General features: G+C 36.6%; 1 protein-coding gene across 1 annotated transcript; it reads left to right on the top strand.

Moving 5' to 3' along the window:
* Positions 1-23: 23 nt before the first annotated feature.
* On the top strand, positions 24-14,033 carry LOC127441811 (E3 ubiquitin-protein ligase TRIM39-like). Its single transcript, XM_051699366.1, has 7 exons — positions 24-2,017; positions 4,052-4,629; positions 5,206-5,301; positions 10,811-11,044; positions 11,219-11,360; positions 11,511-11,537; positions 11,752-14,033. The coding sequence occupies exons 2-7, from the start codon at positions 4,075-4,077 to the stop codon at positions 12,306-12,308; spliced, it is 1,611 nt and encodes a 536-aa protein (XP_051555326.1). The 5' UTR covers positions 24-2,017; positions 4,052-4,074; the 3' UTR covers positions 12,309-14,033.
* Positions 14,034-16,257: the final 2,224 nt, after the last annotated feature.

The raw sequence follows: 16,257 nt of genomic DNA, 5'->3' as shown, positions 1-16,257 counted from the left end.
TTGCCACCACGAAAGTTTCCTAATGAGATTACGTTGCCGTTACGTAATAGTCACGTAATTTGGCTAGCTTGGCTCTGATAATTTTGCTTATATTTGCATTTTTTTGTAAGCTTACGCTGTATTTTTCTTCGCTTTTGTTTCCAAGTTCTGTGCTGGATTTTCCAAAACTTGTGAGTAGAGTTTCACGTAACTGAGGGGGCGTTTTGCGTCCCAATTGGTCCACTAGTTCTTGATCGACAGCTCCTCCTCTAGCCAATCATTCGACGAAGGGAGGTGACGTCACTCCAATGCGACTCTGACTAGTGTTTGGAAGTCCGATTCTTTCCCATAGGGTCGCAATCTCCATTGGAAATGAATGACTTCCGATCTATCGTCTGTCGGATGCATTGAAAAGGCAGCTTTACTCCACCTTTAAAAGTCGGAATTGCTTTGTATGTTTGAAATGTAAAAAAAAAAAAAAAAAAAAAAAAAAACTCTGTCTCTCTCTGTCTCCATCTGCTGGCGTAATTGGAAGACATCAGATCCTGACATTTTGGTTAATATTGACGACAGAGATCAAGAAAAGGCAACAAATCAAGAGAGACATTAATCTTCATTCGTCTCGCTTTTCATTCAGAAATCCTTAATACAGTCACTAAAGGAAGAGATTGTTTTCGGTGCATTGTTGGTTCTTGGTTCAGTGTTTTTAACATGCATGCTTTTACTACTAATAACACTTTAGAAATGTACAGTCCAAAAGACAGAAGCCTTGATCAACCTTTGTGTTCTTTCTCTCTTCTGTTTTCCTCATAAACAGGCCTAGACACAATCTATAGAATTTCTTTGCAATTGGGGGAAAATCTGCTCAATTCTGTGGATTGGATTTTAAAAGGATAAAATGTGTTAAACAGAGCTGAGAGAACACTTTTTGTTAGCTGAACACATAATCAAAGTAGGCAAAACATGTAATAAACAAGCATACAAGGGGCTGGGGCACGTCTAAAACTATATTAATGATAGATGCTCCAGTTCTGTGGGAATCTGAAGATTTCATGTACTGTCTCATCCACATACTGCTTTAAGTTTCATTTCACCTTCAGTGAAAAGTAACACTTACTCGTTCATGATAACATTCACATTTGGTTTCAGTTTCAATTTTATTCAATAAGAGTTATGCAACATGTTCACTTTGACTCCACAGGCAGATTATCACTGTATAACAAATTCATGAAAAGATGCAGATATGAAGTACGGAAATATAAACTGTTGACATTGTAGTCATTCCAAACACACCATGAAAGAATAAAAAAAAAACGTTCAGACAACTCGTGCGCTATTTTCAAAGTCTTCTGAAGCCTTCAAATAGTTTTGTGTGAGGAACAGACCAAAGCGTTGTTGAACAATCCTCCACTCTACTGTTCACATCCATTGAAATATGGCACCTTAAATGTGTCGCATCAGGTTTGACATCAATGCAACATGACCAGTCATCACTGATGTAAAACCTGACTCATGAAGAAGACTTACAATATAGCGCACAAGCCAGATGGACCACGTTTATGATATGTTTATTGTGCTTTTCTTTTTCTTTTTTTGGAGTTTGACAGACACAGACCATTTTCAGTTTCATTACTTTTCCATTTGTTTAATATTTGTGATGGAAAACTTCATTTAAAATGTAATTTAATGATACAATACTGTCATGGAAAAATAATGTGAAGTGAGAGAATGTCATTGACGTACATGTTGGTTATCCCAGGTGCAGTTGCCTTTGATGTACAGTATTACATACCTGAGTATCAAAAGCTGTCAGAGAGTGTGCTGCTGTTGTATGGCACACAACAGAGCAACTGTTTGCAAATGTATGTAAATGCAAACTTGTTTAAAAGAGGTCAAGGCTTCTTTCATTGGAAATGAAAGTTATTCACACAGAAGAGGGAGGGTAACTGCGAGGAAATGAAACTTAAATGAATCGTAAAGGGGAAAGAAGGAGAGAGAGACAGATCACAGAGACAGAAATATTTACGCCTTTGACAAGGTAAGACTGATTTCTGCATATTTCAGATTTTTTACTATTGCTTATACTTAGTATTAAGGATTTGAACAAACACCTTACCCTACTGTACATATTAAACTGCAGTTTTTAATTTGTTCTGCACTGTTTGTGCTACAGACATGAATTATACATCAAATCGTGCTACTTGTGAACGAGAGGTGTGCTATTACTTTACTAAGCTACCCGACTTGTAATTTTAATAAGTTGACGATAAAACAAGCACAATAATCCCATAAATTTACATTGGCGGGATCCGAACCATATCTTGCCGTTTAAAGGGCAGGGCCATAAAATATTTTCTAACACATTAGGACTCAAATAATACCATTTCATTAAATATTGCTTTCCAGTTTGTATTTCCTATGTAAACGATATGAACATTTACACAGGAACATTGTCGCCTCACAATGCTGCCTTGTTACTTTTAGATAAAGATGCTGAGTTGATTCCAGGGTTTTTATAAGTTACTCAGTATTTGCAGGGATCCCCTTTTCAATATTTTTCTCATAAATATGACCCACTTATTCACATCACTGTAGTGCATATGAGTAATGTAGCAAAATGTATGCATTTTTTTTTTGTTGTTGTTTTTTTTGTTTTTTCTCCCCAATTTGGAATGCCCAGTTCCCAATGCGCTCTAAGTCCTCGTGGTGGCGTAGTGACGCCCCTCAATCCGGGTGGCGGAGGATGAATCTCAGCTGCCTCAATTTTTAAAAGAAAATGCATTGGTGTGGACGTGGCCTAATTTGTTTTTCATTGGAAAGTGCATTGATTTTACTGCGCCCTTACAAAAATTGAGAGTTCACTGTACATTTGCTGCAAACTTGCCACAGATTCACCACTGATTTGCATTTTTGCACTGTTTGTGTCTAGTTTAGATTATTTGTACACCTCTTATCCACACTGCAATAGCGTTTCAGTTTTAAAACTCCTGTTTCAGTTTCCTACCATCATCGTTTTCTAAGTATGCGGTAATTGAAAGTGTTGTGAAACGGTCAGATTTCAGTGTAGGAAAACACTGTCCTTCACATCACAGGAAAGCACTTTAAAGGAATAGTTCACCCAAAGATGAAAATTCTCTCATCGGGACAAAATATGATTTTGGTTTTTTGATTTCTTTGTGGGAGTGGCTCCGAAAAATTAATCCCTATCTGTATATATTGCAAAAATATCTGTATTTGTATTCGGATAAAACCTGATGTGGGCAGGGCTTAAACCAGAAGTCTATCAAAACTAAATGAAACGCCCATTTTTAAATGTTACTCTATTGCATTTATAGTTTATATAATAAAATATACCTGTTATATGCCTATTAATAATAACAGCCTAATAATAATTATTATTTTTATTATTTTTTTATTAAATTAATATTTTATATATTTATTTTTTTTCTTACCAGATGAAGCTGAATATGTAGTATACATAACTGTGGAATATGTTGTTAACTGTGGTTTCTCCTCGTAAAGGGTTAGGTTAGAAAACTAGAACAGAATTTTCGTTTAAGTCTGTGCATGTATAACAACGTAATTCTGGAACAACGAGCATGACCTCTACCATAAGACTGCAGTGGTTAAATCCATGTCTTCAGAACTAATATGACAGGTGTGGGTGAGTGGTTTCACCAGACTGTTGAGGTGCAAATAGCTACACTGTGTGGCAGATGCTATTTACACCAGGGTGCAAAAGGACACTCCAATATTTAAATATTTTTTTTACTATAAATTCTCCCTGCCCAGTTGGTGACGATATGCACGAAGAATGCGATTCACCAAAAACAAAAGAAGAATGTAAAAGTGAAAGTGGTTTATAGTAAAAAGGGACTGAAATATTGATCTGTTTCTCACCCACACTTTTCATATCACTTCTGAAGACATGGATTTAGACACTGGAGTCGTATGTATTACTTTTATTATGCCTTCATGTGCTTCTATGGGTTAAAAAAGATGTAGGCCAATGGTCTATATTTTATTTAATTATGTCTATTATTATTATTATTGTTGTTCTGTCTACCCTCAGGTTTAACAGCTGACACAATCACAATGGCTACAGCCGTAGATATCTCTCGCCACCTGCACTGCCCCATCTGTAAAAACCTGTTAGCCGAACCTGTCTCGACCAGCTGTGGACACACCTTCTGCAAGCGCTGTCTGGACCAGTACATCAGCATGTCCGACCCACAGTGCGCTCTGTGCCAGGAGCCCCTGTCCACCAAACCCAGCGTGAATGCCATGCTCGAAGCGCTTCTGCGGGAGTTTCACCAGACTCAGTTATCTGACCTGAGCCTCTTCACCGGAGAAAGAGATGAGATTCCGTGCGACATCTGCGACGAACAACTGACGTTCGTAGCAGTCAAGTCCTGCTTGATCTGTCTGATGTCGTACTGCGAGCACCATCTGAAGCAGCACCAGTCCACAGCGAGACTCAAGGGCCATAAACTGGTGTGTCCGTTGAAGAAGCTGGATCAGCGGGCGTGCAGTGTGCATGGCAGACCGCTGGAGCTCTACTCCCGACAGGATGAGCGCTGCATCTGTGCTTTATGTGTGAAGAAGGCCGGAGACGTGACATCAGTGGAGACCGAGAGAGAGAGGAGACAGGTGCGAACAGAAAGATTTCAGACAGAATAAAACAGATGTAACAACTCACCTGAGCCACAGCAGTGTCAGAGAGTAACTCTTTTATCATACTATTTTTATTGTTTATACACTCCAAAAAATTATTTTAGGATTTACGCATTTCAACTTCATAACAGAATTCCATCTATTTGGATTGAGTAATCTTTAACCAAAAAAAACCAAAAATGAAATATCAAAGTTTTATTAATTTAATTTTGTTATAAATTACACAGATCTAGATTTTTATGGAATTTTGTTATGAAATTGAAATGCATAAATCAGAAAATTAGGCTAAAATCTATTTTTTATTTTTTATTTTTTTTGAGTGTATGTGATTCTTGGAATTATTGGATTTTGAGGGACATTTTTACCTTTATAAGGACATTTCTAACTATGTAAAACACATAGTCCTTTTATATACTGTACACTTTACCAAAACAAAAGGTTTTGAGACATGAGGAGGATGTTTAGATATTGTTTTGAATTCATTGTTCTCATGATGTGTGTTTGTAATTGTGTACTGTATGTGTGTGTTTGTGTGTTTGTGTGTTTGTACAGGCAGTACAGCAAAATACCATTGAACAATTGGAAAAAATGATCATTCTCAGGCAAGACAAACTTGGGGAACTTCAGGAAACAGCCACAAACTGTCAGGTACATCTTTTTTTTTTTTCAGATATAAGCAAGTTTGTTTATTATAAACTATGTTCAGAGTAGCATACTACTATACTGCTCTAGTGTTGCTGCATTATATATTAGTGTTTGATTTAACCTTCTATTTACAGTGTGATGAATGAACCGGAGGAAATGTCATTCATCACACCAATGTTTGTTTTTAACAGTTTGTTTTGACTCATTATTTGATTAGAATGCCAAACATTATTTTTTTACTAGGGCTGGGAAATTTAACGTGTTAATTTCTGCAATTAATAGTTTTTGTTTAACGTGTAAAAAAAATAAAATAATGCAGTTAATGCAGTATCCATCATTTTTAACTTCCTGAAACTTCATGCGATGGGAGAAAGTTGTCTCAAGTTGTTCCTGGCAGGCTATTCAGCCTTAAATTAGGGTATGATTAGGGTGGGAGCGAGGTTAGGGCTTCTGCTGCCTATCAGAAACAAACCCAGGCACCTTTGTACAATGGGCGAATTTTCACTAATGTTTTTTCCCCACTTCCTGTGGCTAAAATTGGCATAAATTATCAGTAGGTACACGCTCCACTCAATTGCACATCCTAGCACAGAAATTAATTTTGTGGAGCAGTGCACACTTATTCATTACACACATCGCATGTCCTGGGCATAATAAAGACGGGAACAGATTTACTCTATGGAGAATGAAGACTTCACCTGCAAGTGGACGAGAGATACAGGCAAGCTGCTGTATCTCTTTGCATCGCCCGCATACGCTCACTCACTTTCCTCTGAACCAGTTTTAAAAGCAAAACCGTGCGAGTGAGACCAAGCATTCGTGTATTATTAAAAAAAGTCCACTGGAAAATGCCAGAAGATTTTCACAACATTTTATTACAGCATGTCTATGGATTTTATGGCATGTATATGTATATACTGTATATACTTGTATCAAAGATGTATACCTGTAAAAACGTGTCTAATTAACTCTATCCACAAAACAAAAAAACGAAACAACAACAACAAAACTGTAATTATACATGTACATTTAAATAATTAAAATAAATGATGACTAGCTAATTTCTTGCTAGTTTTTTTAAAGCAATATATAAATTAAATATGTTAATGATGATTTTTTTTTATGTTTGTAGTAATGTATCCTGTACCATGATTTATCGCAACTATTCACGATTAATTTCAGAAAACTGTGTGATTGATTAATTTAATTTTTTTCATCGATTCACAGACCTACTTTTTACACAAAATCAGACTAAAAATGCACAATAATCATTTATATTGCACTGCGCAGAATATAGTAAGTAATACGTGTAGGTACGGAGGAGCCCAGCAGAAGGAAATTAAGAAGAATTAAAACAGAATTTCACCAAGATTGCCTAGAACACCAGAAATTCCTCAGAGCCATAAAACTAAAAGCTGACAAAATGGCTCCCTAAAGTCTGGCATGGCCCAGCTAAATGAGATGAACCATATCTGGCCAATAAAATGAACAATAGAGACTTGTCCAGATAGCACATACTTGAAAACACTCATGTTAATAAATTGTTCACATGACTGGAGGACTAATCTTCTAGAGAGGACCCGAGTTAGACTGAATTAAGTATCAGTGGTTCTCAAAGCATTGTCTATGGACTCCATAAAGTTAATTTTCTCTGAACTTTCTGTTCACTTTACTCACAAACCTGTTTCATGTTTGTATGTGTTAGATACGTTTTTTATGTTTAGATTAGCAATAAAGCCTTGTTTGTATTCTCTCCACTGGTGCTCCATTGATGGTGATGGGATTGTGTTCTCTGTCTTTTCTCCTGAAGTCCACCACAAGCTCCTTTGTCTTGCTGACGTTGAGGGAGATGTTGTGCTCCTGAGTGTGCATCTCCTCTCTGTAGGCTGTTTCATTATTGTCAGTGATCAGACCTACCACCGTCGTATCATCAGCAAACTTCATGATGCCATTGGAACTGTGTGTTGCCACACAGTCATGTGTGTACAGGGAATACAGGAGTATGAAACACCCATTTTTAAGTAATACTCTTACAATACTCTTCGCACTCAGGTTTAGGCTATAAATAAATGGAAATCATGTGTGAATCATGTGAAACATTAAAATAGACATTTCAAGAAGTTAAAGTGTACATAATGTTGTATCTTAATGTTACACTTGACAAGCTCCAGAAGCGCACAATTAACCGAGACCGCAAACAGAGTCGAGACCGCGCCCATCCGATCTGAAATCACACCGTACGCATTTTCATTCATAAGGTTTACGCTTTCGAAATTTTGGCTGCACAGATACATACATTTGTTGTAATTTTGTATATGTTTATTTAAAATGTTGCTTTATCCTTGTGCTTTTTGGATAATCAGTCATACAAATACTTTTTTTTTTATTATTCGGACAAATCCGTTATTTATTTTGAAGTCATTATTCGTGCCTTTCCATATAAGGTATTCGGCTTTGGGCACATCCCTAATCTTAAGGTCCAAAAATAAAAATAAAAGCAGCATGAAAGTTATCCATAAGACTCCAGTCGCGTGTGACGTAAGGCATGTTCAGAGCTCTGCAGCTCCGCCCACTCCCATGAAGCACTGTGAATGATGCAACCGAGTCGCTCTCCCTACACTCTCAAACTACTTATATTTGTATCTGAGTAGTTTGCATTCAACTTAATACTTAATAATAAACTTAATTAACTAATCAACAACTTCAAATGAATAGTTTTATATTTTTACATTGTTTTTAATTCGATTACGTCATTCACAGTCCTTAATGTGATTGTAGATAATTCCCTCTTGAAAGACGTTAAGTACACAGTCTTGTACCTTTGTCTTTTGTCAGATTTTCCAAAACTTTTTTGTTTTAAATCAAAGTTTGTAATGTTGTATACCAGAACTAAGACGGCTAAAAAAGTGAACCGGCATTGTTGTGCTCTATTTCATTCCAAACATAATAGACAAAGGCTTGTAAAGTGAGTGGATAAAGAGAACACAAGTGCCCATTTAATATAGTTTTCAAAGTCTAATAATCCAGATTAATATTTCCATTATTTAATATTCATAATACAAACAATAACAAGTTTGACTTTCACATAGTACAGTGGCATACAGCAAACAACACTAGGCAAAGACAGGATGCAAACACAGCAGAGTAAATATTTTACAATACTATACTTATGAATAAACAGGACACACCTAGATACTAACCCAAGGCAGGGGCAGATCTAGACATTTGTTTATGGGGTGGCATGCAGATTATGAGGGGTGGCAAAACCAAAGCAAGTGCCCATGCGTAGTTCTTATGGATTAAGGTACCAAGATTCATTGCAACAAGTACTAGTTCATTAATTGGAGTCACTATCATATTATAAATGTCCATGAATTTGCTTTACAACTGTATTTCCACAGGAACCACATAGTAACCATTTTGCAACATTAAAAAATATATATAATAACTTTTTGCATAATAAAAAATATGTAACAAAATGTATATCTCCAGAGCACCAAGACATTGTCTATTAAACACATCTACAAATTCTAAATGTTACTAAGCTTCACATATAGAACCGGCAATCTGGACTAAACGTCACCACTTTATGCAGACCAAATTTTTTTTATTTTGTTAAGTGTACACATGGATGGAAAATGCATGCATATCACATGTTATTCTGCTAATAAAGTCCTGTAGGCCTATCACCTTTGTAACAGCTGGAATAAGTTATTTGAAAGTGAAGATTAACACAAAGTTAGGTCTAAATAAAAATAAACTGTACAGAAAATTGTACTGTGGGGGGCAGTGCTGCAAAATTCATAACTATTAATTATGCTGTGCACAATAAAAGATTATTTTAAATCACCAATTTTGATAAACAGTCATTCTTAATGATCGATTCAAGCACCCAAATATTTCACATAATATGGTAATTTCATCTCTACATCTGCAACTATCAGTCTTGGGGTTTTGTTAGTTAGTAGATGAGCACATAGATCAGCACTTTGATTAAGAACATGATTGACTGATCTAGTAGTACATTTTTGCCTTTTGTTTTTAGAGGTTTTGGATACTAATTCGCCCAAATATAACTTTTTATTTTACTAAAACTAGATTGCATCTGTACGTCAGTGGATGGGTGTCACACTTTAAAAATAAAATGCAATAAAAGATGCGGGGGGACGAGTGTAGTGGAAACACAGACACATTTATTGACAGTTATGTATATGAAAAAACAGCGAACTCCAAAATTCAGACAGCGACAACCACAAACTCTCCGCATCAGCAGCAGGAACCCGGAAAAAAATTCATTATGCATCTCAGCGCCCATGAACGAGATTACACAGCTCACAAACAACCATTTCCCATCACACAACCCAGCCATAAAATACTGAGTTTATATAGGGAGGAAACACACGGCGCACCGGTGAATCCCATCAGCAATCAGCTCGCCTGGTTACCGCACACCTGAGAGCAATTAAGAGAGAGGGAGATAAAGAGAAAAAGACAACACACACACATTCTCCACATACATACAAACAATACAGCCAAGAAGGTCATCACAGTGGGGGGCACAGAAAGAGCACGAGCTGCAGAAAAACTACTGACACTAAACAAAATTGAACAGCCGCAACGAACACTTTTTATAACATTCTAAATAACTAATTCCAGTGCCGGATCGCCAGTCAAAACACACACAGATGAAATAGAAACTCCTAGTCAAGAACTGGAGATGTTTCATCTGGATTATACACATACCTGACGAAAGCTATTTCAAAAAGTGGTGAGGACATGTCTCACTCATCTCAACCCATAACTGTCAGCGATGTAGCTAATAATCATTCAGTGAATACTTGGAAATAACTGAGAAATTCTTCTTTTACCTCTTTTTTCCATATATTTGTCCATGTGGTCATTGTTGTTGAGGAAATAAGCTCATCAACCTGCGAGATCCCAAACACTGTAAACGTGCTGCAATACTAGGTAGGCGATTGGCCGCTGCAGCTGCTGTCAACAATTACAGGATTGGTCAATTACTAGTCATTTGTGCATTCGGTGAGAGTTTAGGTGGTTTGACATGAATAAACCCATACACAATGTCAACATCAACTATAATATATTTATATTTAATACATTTGGATACTTATGATGGGGTGGCAGTGCTTTTTCTAGGGTGGCATTTGCCACCCTATGCCTCATTGATAGATCCACCCCTGACCCAAGGAGTTACATTCATCATAATGGCAGTTGATTGAGTGACAATGTCACAACTCAAAATACAGTTGCTTTTCCCCCCTAATAATTATATAGAGGTATGCTATTATCTTATGGATGTATGCATGCATATTAAATAGCAAGGTGCAGAGTAAAAAAAAAAACTGAAATGGTAGCACAATATTTGATGGTGTCGGTAAAGGCCCCAACAATGAGTCCAGCCTAGGAACCCCCATAAATCCTGCCCTGGTTAAGAGACAAGGTTATACAAAAAGACATACTGTACATAAACAGAAAATCATCCCTTCATCAGGCTCTGATAGAGAGAGAGCAGCAGGAGATAAAGGAGGTGTTTGCTGCAGTGACGGAAGCTGTGAGGAGAGCAGAGGAGGTGTTGCTGGCTCCTCTGGAGGATGGAAGGAGGTGTTTGGAGAAGGAGATGGAGGAGAAGACACAGCAGATAAAAAAAGAGATCCTCAAGTATAAAGAGGCCATCGTTTTTTTTAATGACACTAAGAATGAGGAAGATGACATCCTCTACCTCCAGGTCAGCAAACAAAGTATAAATGCAATACAGTATTTAGGGTTGTTACATATTATATCATTAATGTGAGAAGTAACAAACAATTATACAACCAAATCTTGACATTTTAAAGGAATGAAAATTCCTCTGAAGAATTCATTTAAATGTAACATTGCTATGCTTTTGTTCCTCTCTCAGTCTTACCCGTGTGTGCTAGCAGAATTCAAAGATGACTGGACAGTTTCCATGGACACTGAGCTAAACTTCGGCACAATGAGAAATTTAAAGGCAGCTGTGTTGGCTCAGATTGAGTCGAGGCTGGAGAAACTTTGCTCTGTTGGTGAGAGATCATATTTGATGTCTCCGAGTTGTGATGTATTTAATCGTTTATCGACCACTCTTACGAGAAATACCATGGTATTACCATAATTAAAATTGTAAAGGACTATCACCATGATTTGTTTATGAATTTCTATTTGTTTCTTTACAGAAATTCAAAGAATCCAGAAGTTTTCAGGTAAGTTTAGGAAGAACATATACACTACCAAAAGTCAAATGTTTGGACAGAATTGATGTTCCTCATGATCTTAATATTTTGATCTAAAGGCTAATGCTTAAATTCTTGGAATTAGTTATGCAGATAAAAATAAATTGTGCCTACATATTAATTTCTATTTATGGTTTCTGAAGTTCCCAAACATCTCATAACTGATATGCTTCTTTTTTCTCAGTTGACGTGCTTCTGGATGCAGAAACGGCACATCCATGCTTAGAGGTGTCTCCAGACGGCAAAACCGTGAGGGATTCTGGAAAAACTCAGGAGAGCCCGGGAAGCCCCAAGCAGTTTAATCTGGTCGGGGGGATCCTGGGAACTCCTCAGATCATGTCTGGAAGAGCATTCTGGATCGTGGAGGTGGGGCAGAAGGCAGGCTGGGAACTGGGCGTGGTGAGAGAAGGTGCTAAACGGAAGGGTAAAATCTCCTACAAACCCAGCGAGGGTTACTGGGCCATCGTGCTCTGTGGTGAAGGCATGTATGGAGCTTTTGAAGATCCTCCAGTGCAGCTGCAGCTTTCCAGCAAACCCCAAAAGGTTGGAGTGTTTGTGGACTGTGAGGAGGCTCTGGTCTCCTTCTACGATATGGATGCTTTGGCACATATTTACACGTTCACTAAGTGCAGCTTTAATGAAGCGGTCCGTCCATATTTTAACCCTCATCCCAACAACAAAGGGAATAATTCAGCTCCAATGGTCATTTGCTCTGTCAATCAAGCTGACATATGTATGTGAGGGGTTTGGTCTAAAGAGAAGGGCTAATTTTATGATATTCATCCCATTTTTTCCATAGGCCAATTCATTTTAATGTTAACTTGTAAACCTTTAAAGACAGACCTACTGTGAGCTTTGTGGTGGTTCATTGAGGGTATATGCTTCTGGTTGAAGCCATCAGTCTGTATTATTTCAACTTCATTTAAAAAAAATCATATTTAGTGGCAGAATTCCTGGTGAAGAACTACAATACCCATAATCCTAAAGAGAGATCCACCAATCAGAGAATCGCAGCCAACAAAGCGCACCAAAAGAGCTCTGCAGCTCCACCCACTCCCATGAAGCATTGTGAATGATCCAATCGAGTCGCTCTCCTTACACTCTCAATCTACTTATATGTTTGTATACTGTATATCTGAATATTTTGCAATACAATTTAAATATACTGTTTCTATACTTATAAACAACAAGTTTAAATCAATAGTTCTATATTTTTCTATCGTTTTTAATTAGATTACATCATTTGCAATGCTTCATGGGATAGTAATTTATTCCCTCATGAAAGATGTTATGTACAAAGACTTGTACCTTTGTCTTTTTGTCAGATTTTCAAATATTTTTATTTTTTTTCCTTCAAATCAAAGTTTGTAATGTTGTGATTCATCTCTCAGCTGGTTGGTTTGGTTCGGGAGCTCTTTAATGAAGAATTTTATTAAATCCCTATGGAAAAAAAATTAATGAGAAGAATACTTCTGGAACCAAGGCAGCTTCGTTGATTTTATTTTTCCTTTCCTTTCTTTTTTTTTTTCTTTAACGGAACACACTTAAAGTACCAAAAAAGTACCTTGGAGTACCATTCACGGTAAATACCATAGTTCATGAATATGGTTATTATGCAGTACCATGGCATCAAAATTCTGTGGTATTGCAATCTGATATCATCACTGTACCATGAGCACTTTTTGCATTAATTAATGTTGTATTTTAATGATAAGAGTACTCTCCTTATTGTATTCACACAATATTGTATCACTCATAAAGTATATAGTTACACATAATCTATTTTTATATGGAGTACCCTTTCCTCATCTCTACTAAAACACTTTACATTTTTAGTCTACTAAATCTTTATAGAAAGATTTATTTTTTATAACAACCATATTGAATATAATGTGTTCTGCTTATATTTTTTGTATTATTTACATATTAATATATTTAAGTGGGGTAGGGATGTGAACACTGAATGACCTACTTTTCTTTATAGAAATGCTGATTAAATCAGAGAATCACTCAATCATACATGTCATATATGCAGTATTTATGTGTGTGTGTGTGTGTGTGTGTACAATATACTAATAATGTTTTAACAATAATGAGCTGAAGAAATTAAATTAAATGTCAATTTAAATTCCTAAAATTTACCTTTACTGGGAGGCTGGAGACAAATAGACAAAAAAGAAAATCTTCATCATCACTTTTCCAGATTTTATTATGAGTCGCGGTGAGAGAAAAGTTATCTAATATATTGAGAAACAAAATAATTAAATTGCACTCTAGTTTATAGTCAATATTTGTACTTTTTACTCTGAATGGAATAAAACACTGGGTTCAACATGTTGTTACATCAACATCAGTAATATCAGAATTACTTTATTCATCAAACATATACACATGGATTTTCTTATATACCTGCACAGTTTATTTATTTAGACTTTATTTATTTATTTATTTATTTATTGCACTGCATGGATAACTGAAATATTCTCGACTTGCCTAACCAACTCAATTGTCTATGGATGTCTAAGTATGTCCTAGAGAATTACTGATATCTACAATTCAAAGATTTTAATAAAATAAAAAATGTGAAAAATAAAGCCACATCAGAGGTGTAGCTAGACACTCATGCACTTGATCAAGGATGTCCTGAAATGTGAAACAGTTAAACACCTTTTTTTATTATTATTCCATTTGATGCTCCTGGACTTGAAATTATTGTTTCGCATAATCAACCTCCAGAAACTTGTATTATTATTATTATTATTATTATTATTATTATTATTATTCTGTATGGATTCAGACAGATCTAATCTGCAACTGCTTATATAGCTTTTGTTCCATGCAGAGTTTATAAATTTCTGGAGCTTATAAACTCTCAGATCAGCAATCTCTGTCCATTATTAATTAGTACCAACAATTAACGCTTACTCATCTTTCTCTATTTTAACACAGTTCATGATTAATAATAATCAGAGATGTATTCCAGCACATCACGTTCATATGTTTCACACACTTTTTGTTTTCAATGAAAAACATGTACGTGGGAGATCAGAGCTGGTGCAAATGCGCAGGTGTCCAAGTCATGAGAAACCAAACGTAAACAGATAAGATGGAGACAGAAGGTGTGTCACAGGGGAGAACTCACAGTTCACTACACATTTGTGCAACTTTAGCGCACAGTACTTCATCGAAACCACCTGCAATCCAGTTTAACCCAGTACCACTTGCGTGGGTAAAGTGTAGCACCACACATATTTAAAATAAATCTTTGTCATTCTTGTAAGAGCAAACCTTCTCCAAACAAGCTTATTTCTATGCAAATAAGGTTTTTAATCTAATCTAATTATTGATTCACTTTATTCACAAAAGTCATTTTGGCACAATTCATGTTGTGTCATGGAAAGCAGGCGGCCATGGCTGCAGTAACTCATCATATGATGAAGAACTGGGCATATGTTCAGACATGCAGTGTACTCAAGTGAGTAGTGCAGTTTTTCTGCACTTAAAGAGCAGATTCAGATGTCTGTATTGCTGGTGGAGCTATACTGTACAATCCTAGTAAAGTATTGTGGTAGTTATTGATCATGATAGCTACATCATCCACACCACAACATTTATAACCAACCTGCAAGATGAGGAATTGTACTGTGCAAGTTACATTCAGCAGATTTTTTTTTTTTTTCTGTCCATGTTTGTGCCATTACTTTATGTCATCCTGATTTCATGAAAATTGTGTGACTGCTGTGACAATTTTTGCAAAATAATCGAACGTGGTTCATTACACGTATCTCGGCAGTTCAGAGGTGAAATATCCGCTGTGTGCTAATAAAAGCGAGTTAATTGGTCTTTCAGACAGATAAGATTATTAAGGTTAATGCTCTATCAAATTTTAAATCAACAAAACTGACCTCCCTACCCTAAACTTTAAACCTAACCGATAGTGTCATAAAAAGTGAATGTAAGATGAAAAAAACAACCATGTCACACACTTTCGGCTCACATGTTGACTCGCATGCTTTTCAGGACTCGTACCCCAGCTGCTCAGCTGAGCAGAAAATCAAAACAGCAGCTCATACAGGTATTTAAAATTATAGAATTTGTGTTCGAGAGCTACTAAAGACACTCTGAAGACTATTGGGATTCCTTGACAATCCTAACAGACATACAGTATTGTGGGATTTTTTTGGCATCCACACAAGATGGTGTGGATCCACTCACCTAGTGTTCGCCAGTATAGAAGCTGTGCAGCACCATGACAATGTATGTGTTTTCAAATGGAGGTCGAAAGTTCTGCTGCTGAAATCAGTCTGTGCTTACCAAAATTCAAACCACTGCCCCAAGTGGCTGAAGCTGGTAGTGTTGTTGAGGTGTAATGTCCACAGGATGGTGCCAAAAGCAAGTAACATTTTTAGTTGTAAATGATGTAATTCAGTCAACAGGAATACATATTTTATTAACTCTGCCTCCTAACCCAAACCCCAACCATAAACCTAGCAATCAGTGGAGTAAAATGTCATTTTAGACTGAAAATGCAACTTCATAATTGCACTCACCATTGTCTATTTCAACACAATTACTCCCTGGTTCCCACAGGATCAGAACCCGTGTCTCCGAGGGTGCTTGCGCAACACACTACCATTAGTACTAAAGGGAGCACTGATCATGTTTGAACTGATATGTCTGATGGGGGATG

This window comes from Myxocyprinus asiaticus, chromosome 1, assembly GCF_019703515.2.
Source record: "Myxocyprinus asiaticus isolate MX2 ecotype Aquarium Trade chromosome 1, UBuf_Myxa_2, whole genome shotgun sequence".
NCBI classification, from domain to species: domain Eukaryota; kingdom Metazoa; phylum Chordata; class Actinopteri; order Cypriniformes; family Catostomidae; genus Myxocyprinus; species Myxocyprinus asiaticus.
Note: the sequence above shows the minus strand (reverse complement) of the source record. Positions and strands in the feature narration are given on the sequence as shown.

Excerpts from the sequence above, each read along its gene's own strand:
- LOC127441811 (XM_051699366.1), top strand. The coding sequence starts at position 4,075 with ATGGCTACAGCCGTAGATATCTCTCGCCACCTGCACTGCCCCATCTGT. Across the intron at positions 11,045-11,218 it reads ATGACATCCTCTACCTCCAG|TCTTACCCGTGTGTGCTAGC; the intron begins GTCAGCAAACAA and ends TTCCTCTCTCAG. Across the intron at positions 11,361-11,510 it reads GGAGAAACTTTGCTCTGTTG|AAATTCAAAGAATCCAGAAG; the intron begins GTGAGAGATCAT and ends GTTTCTTTACAG.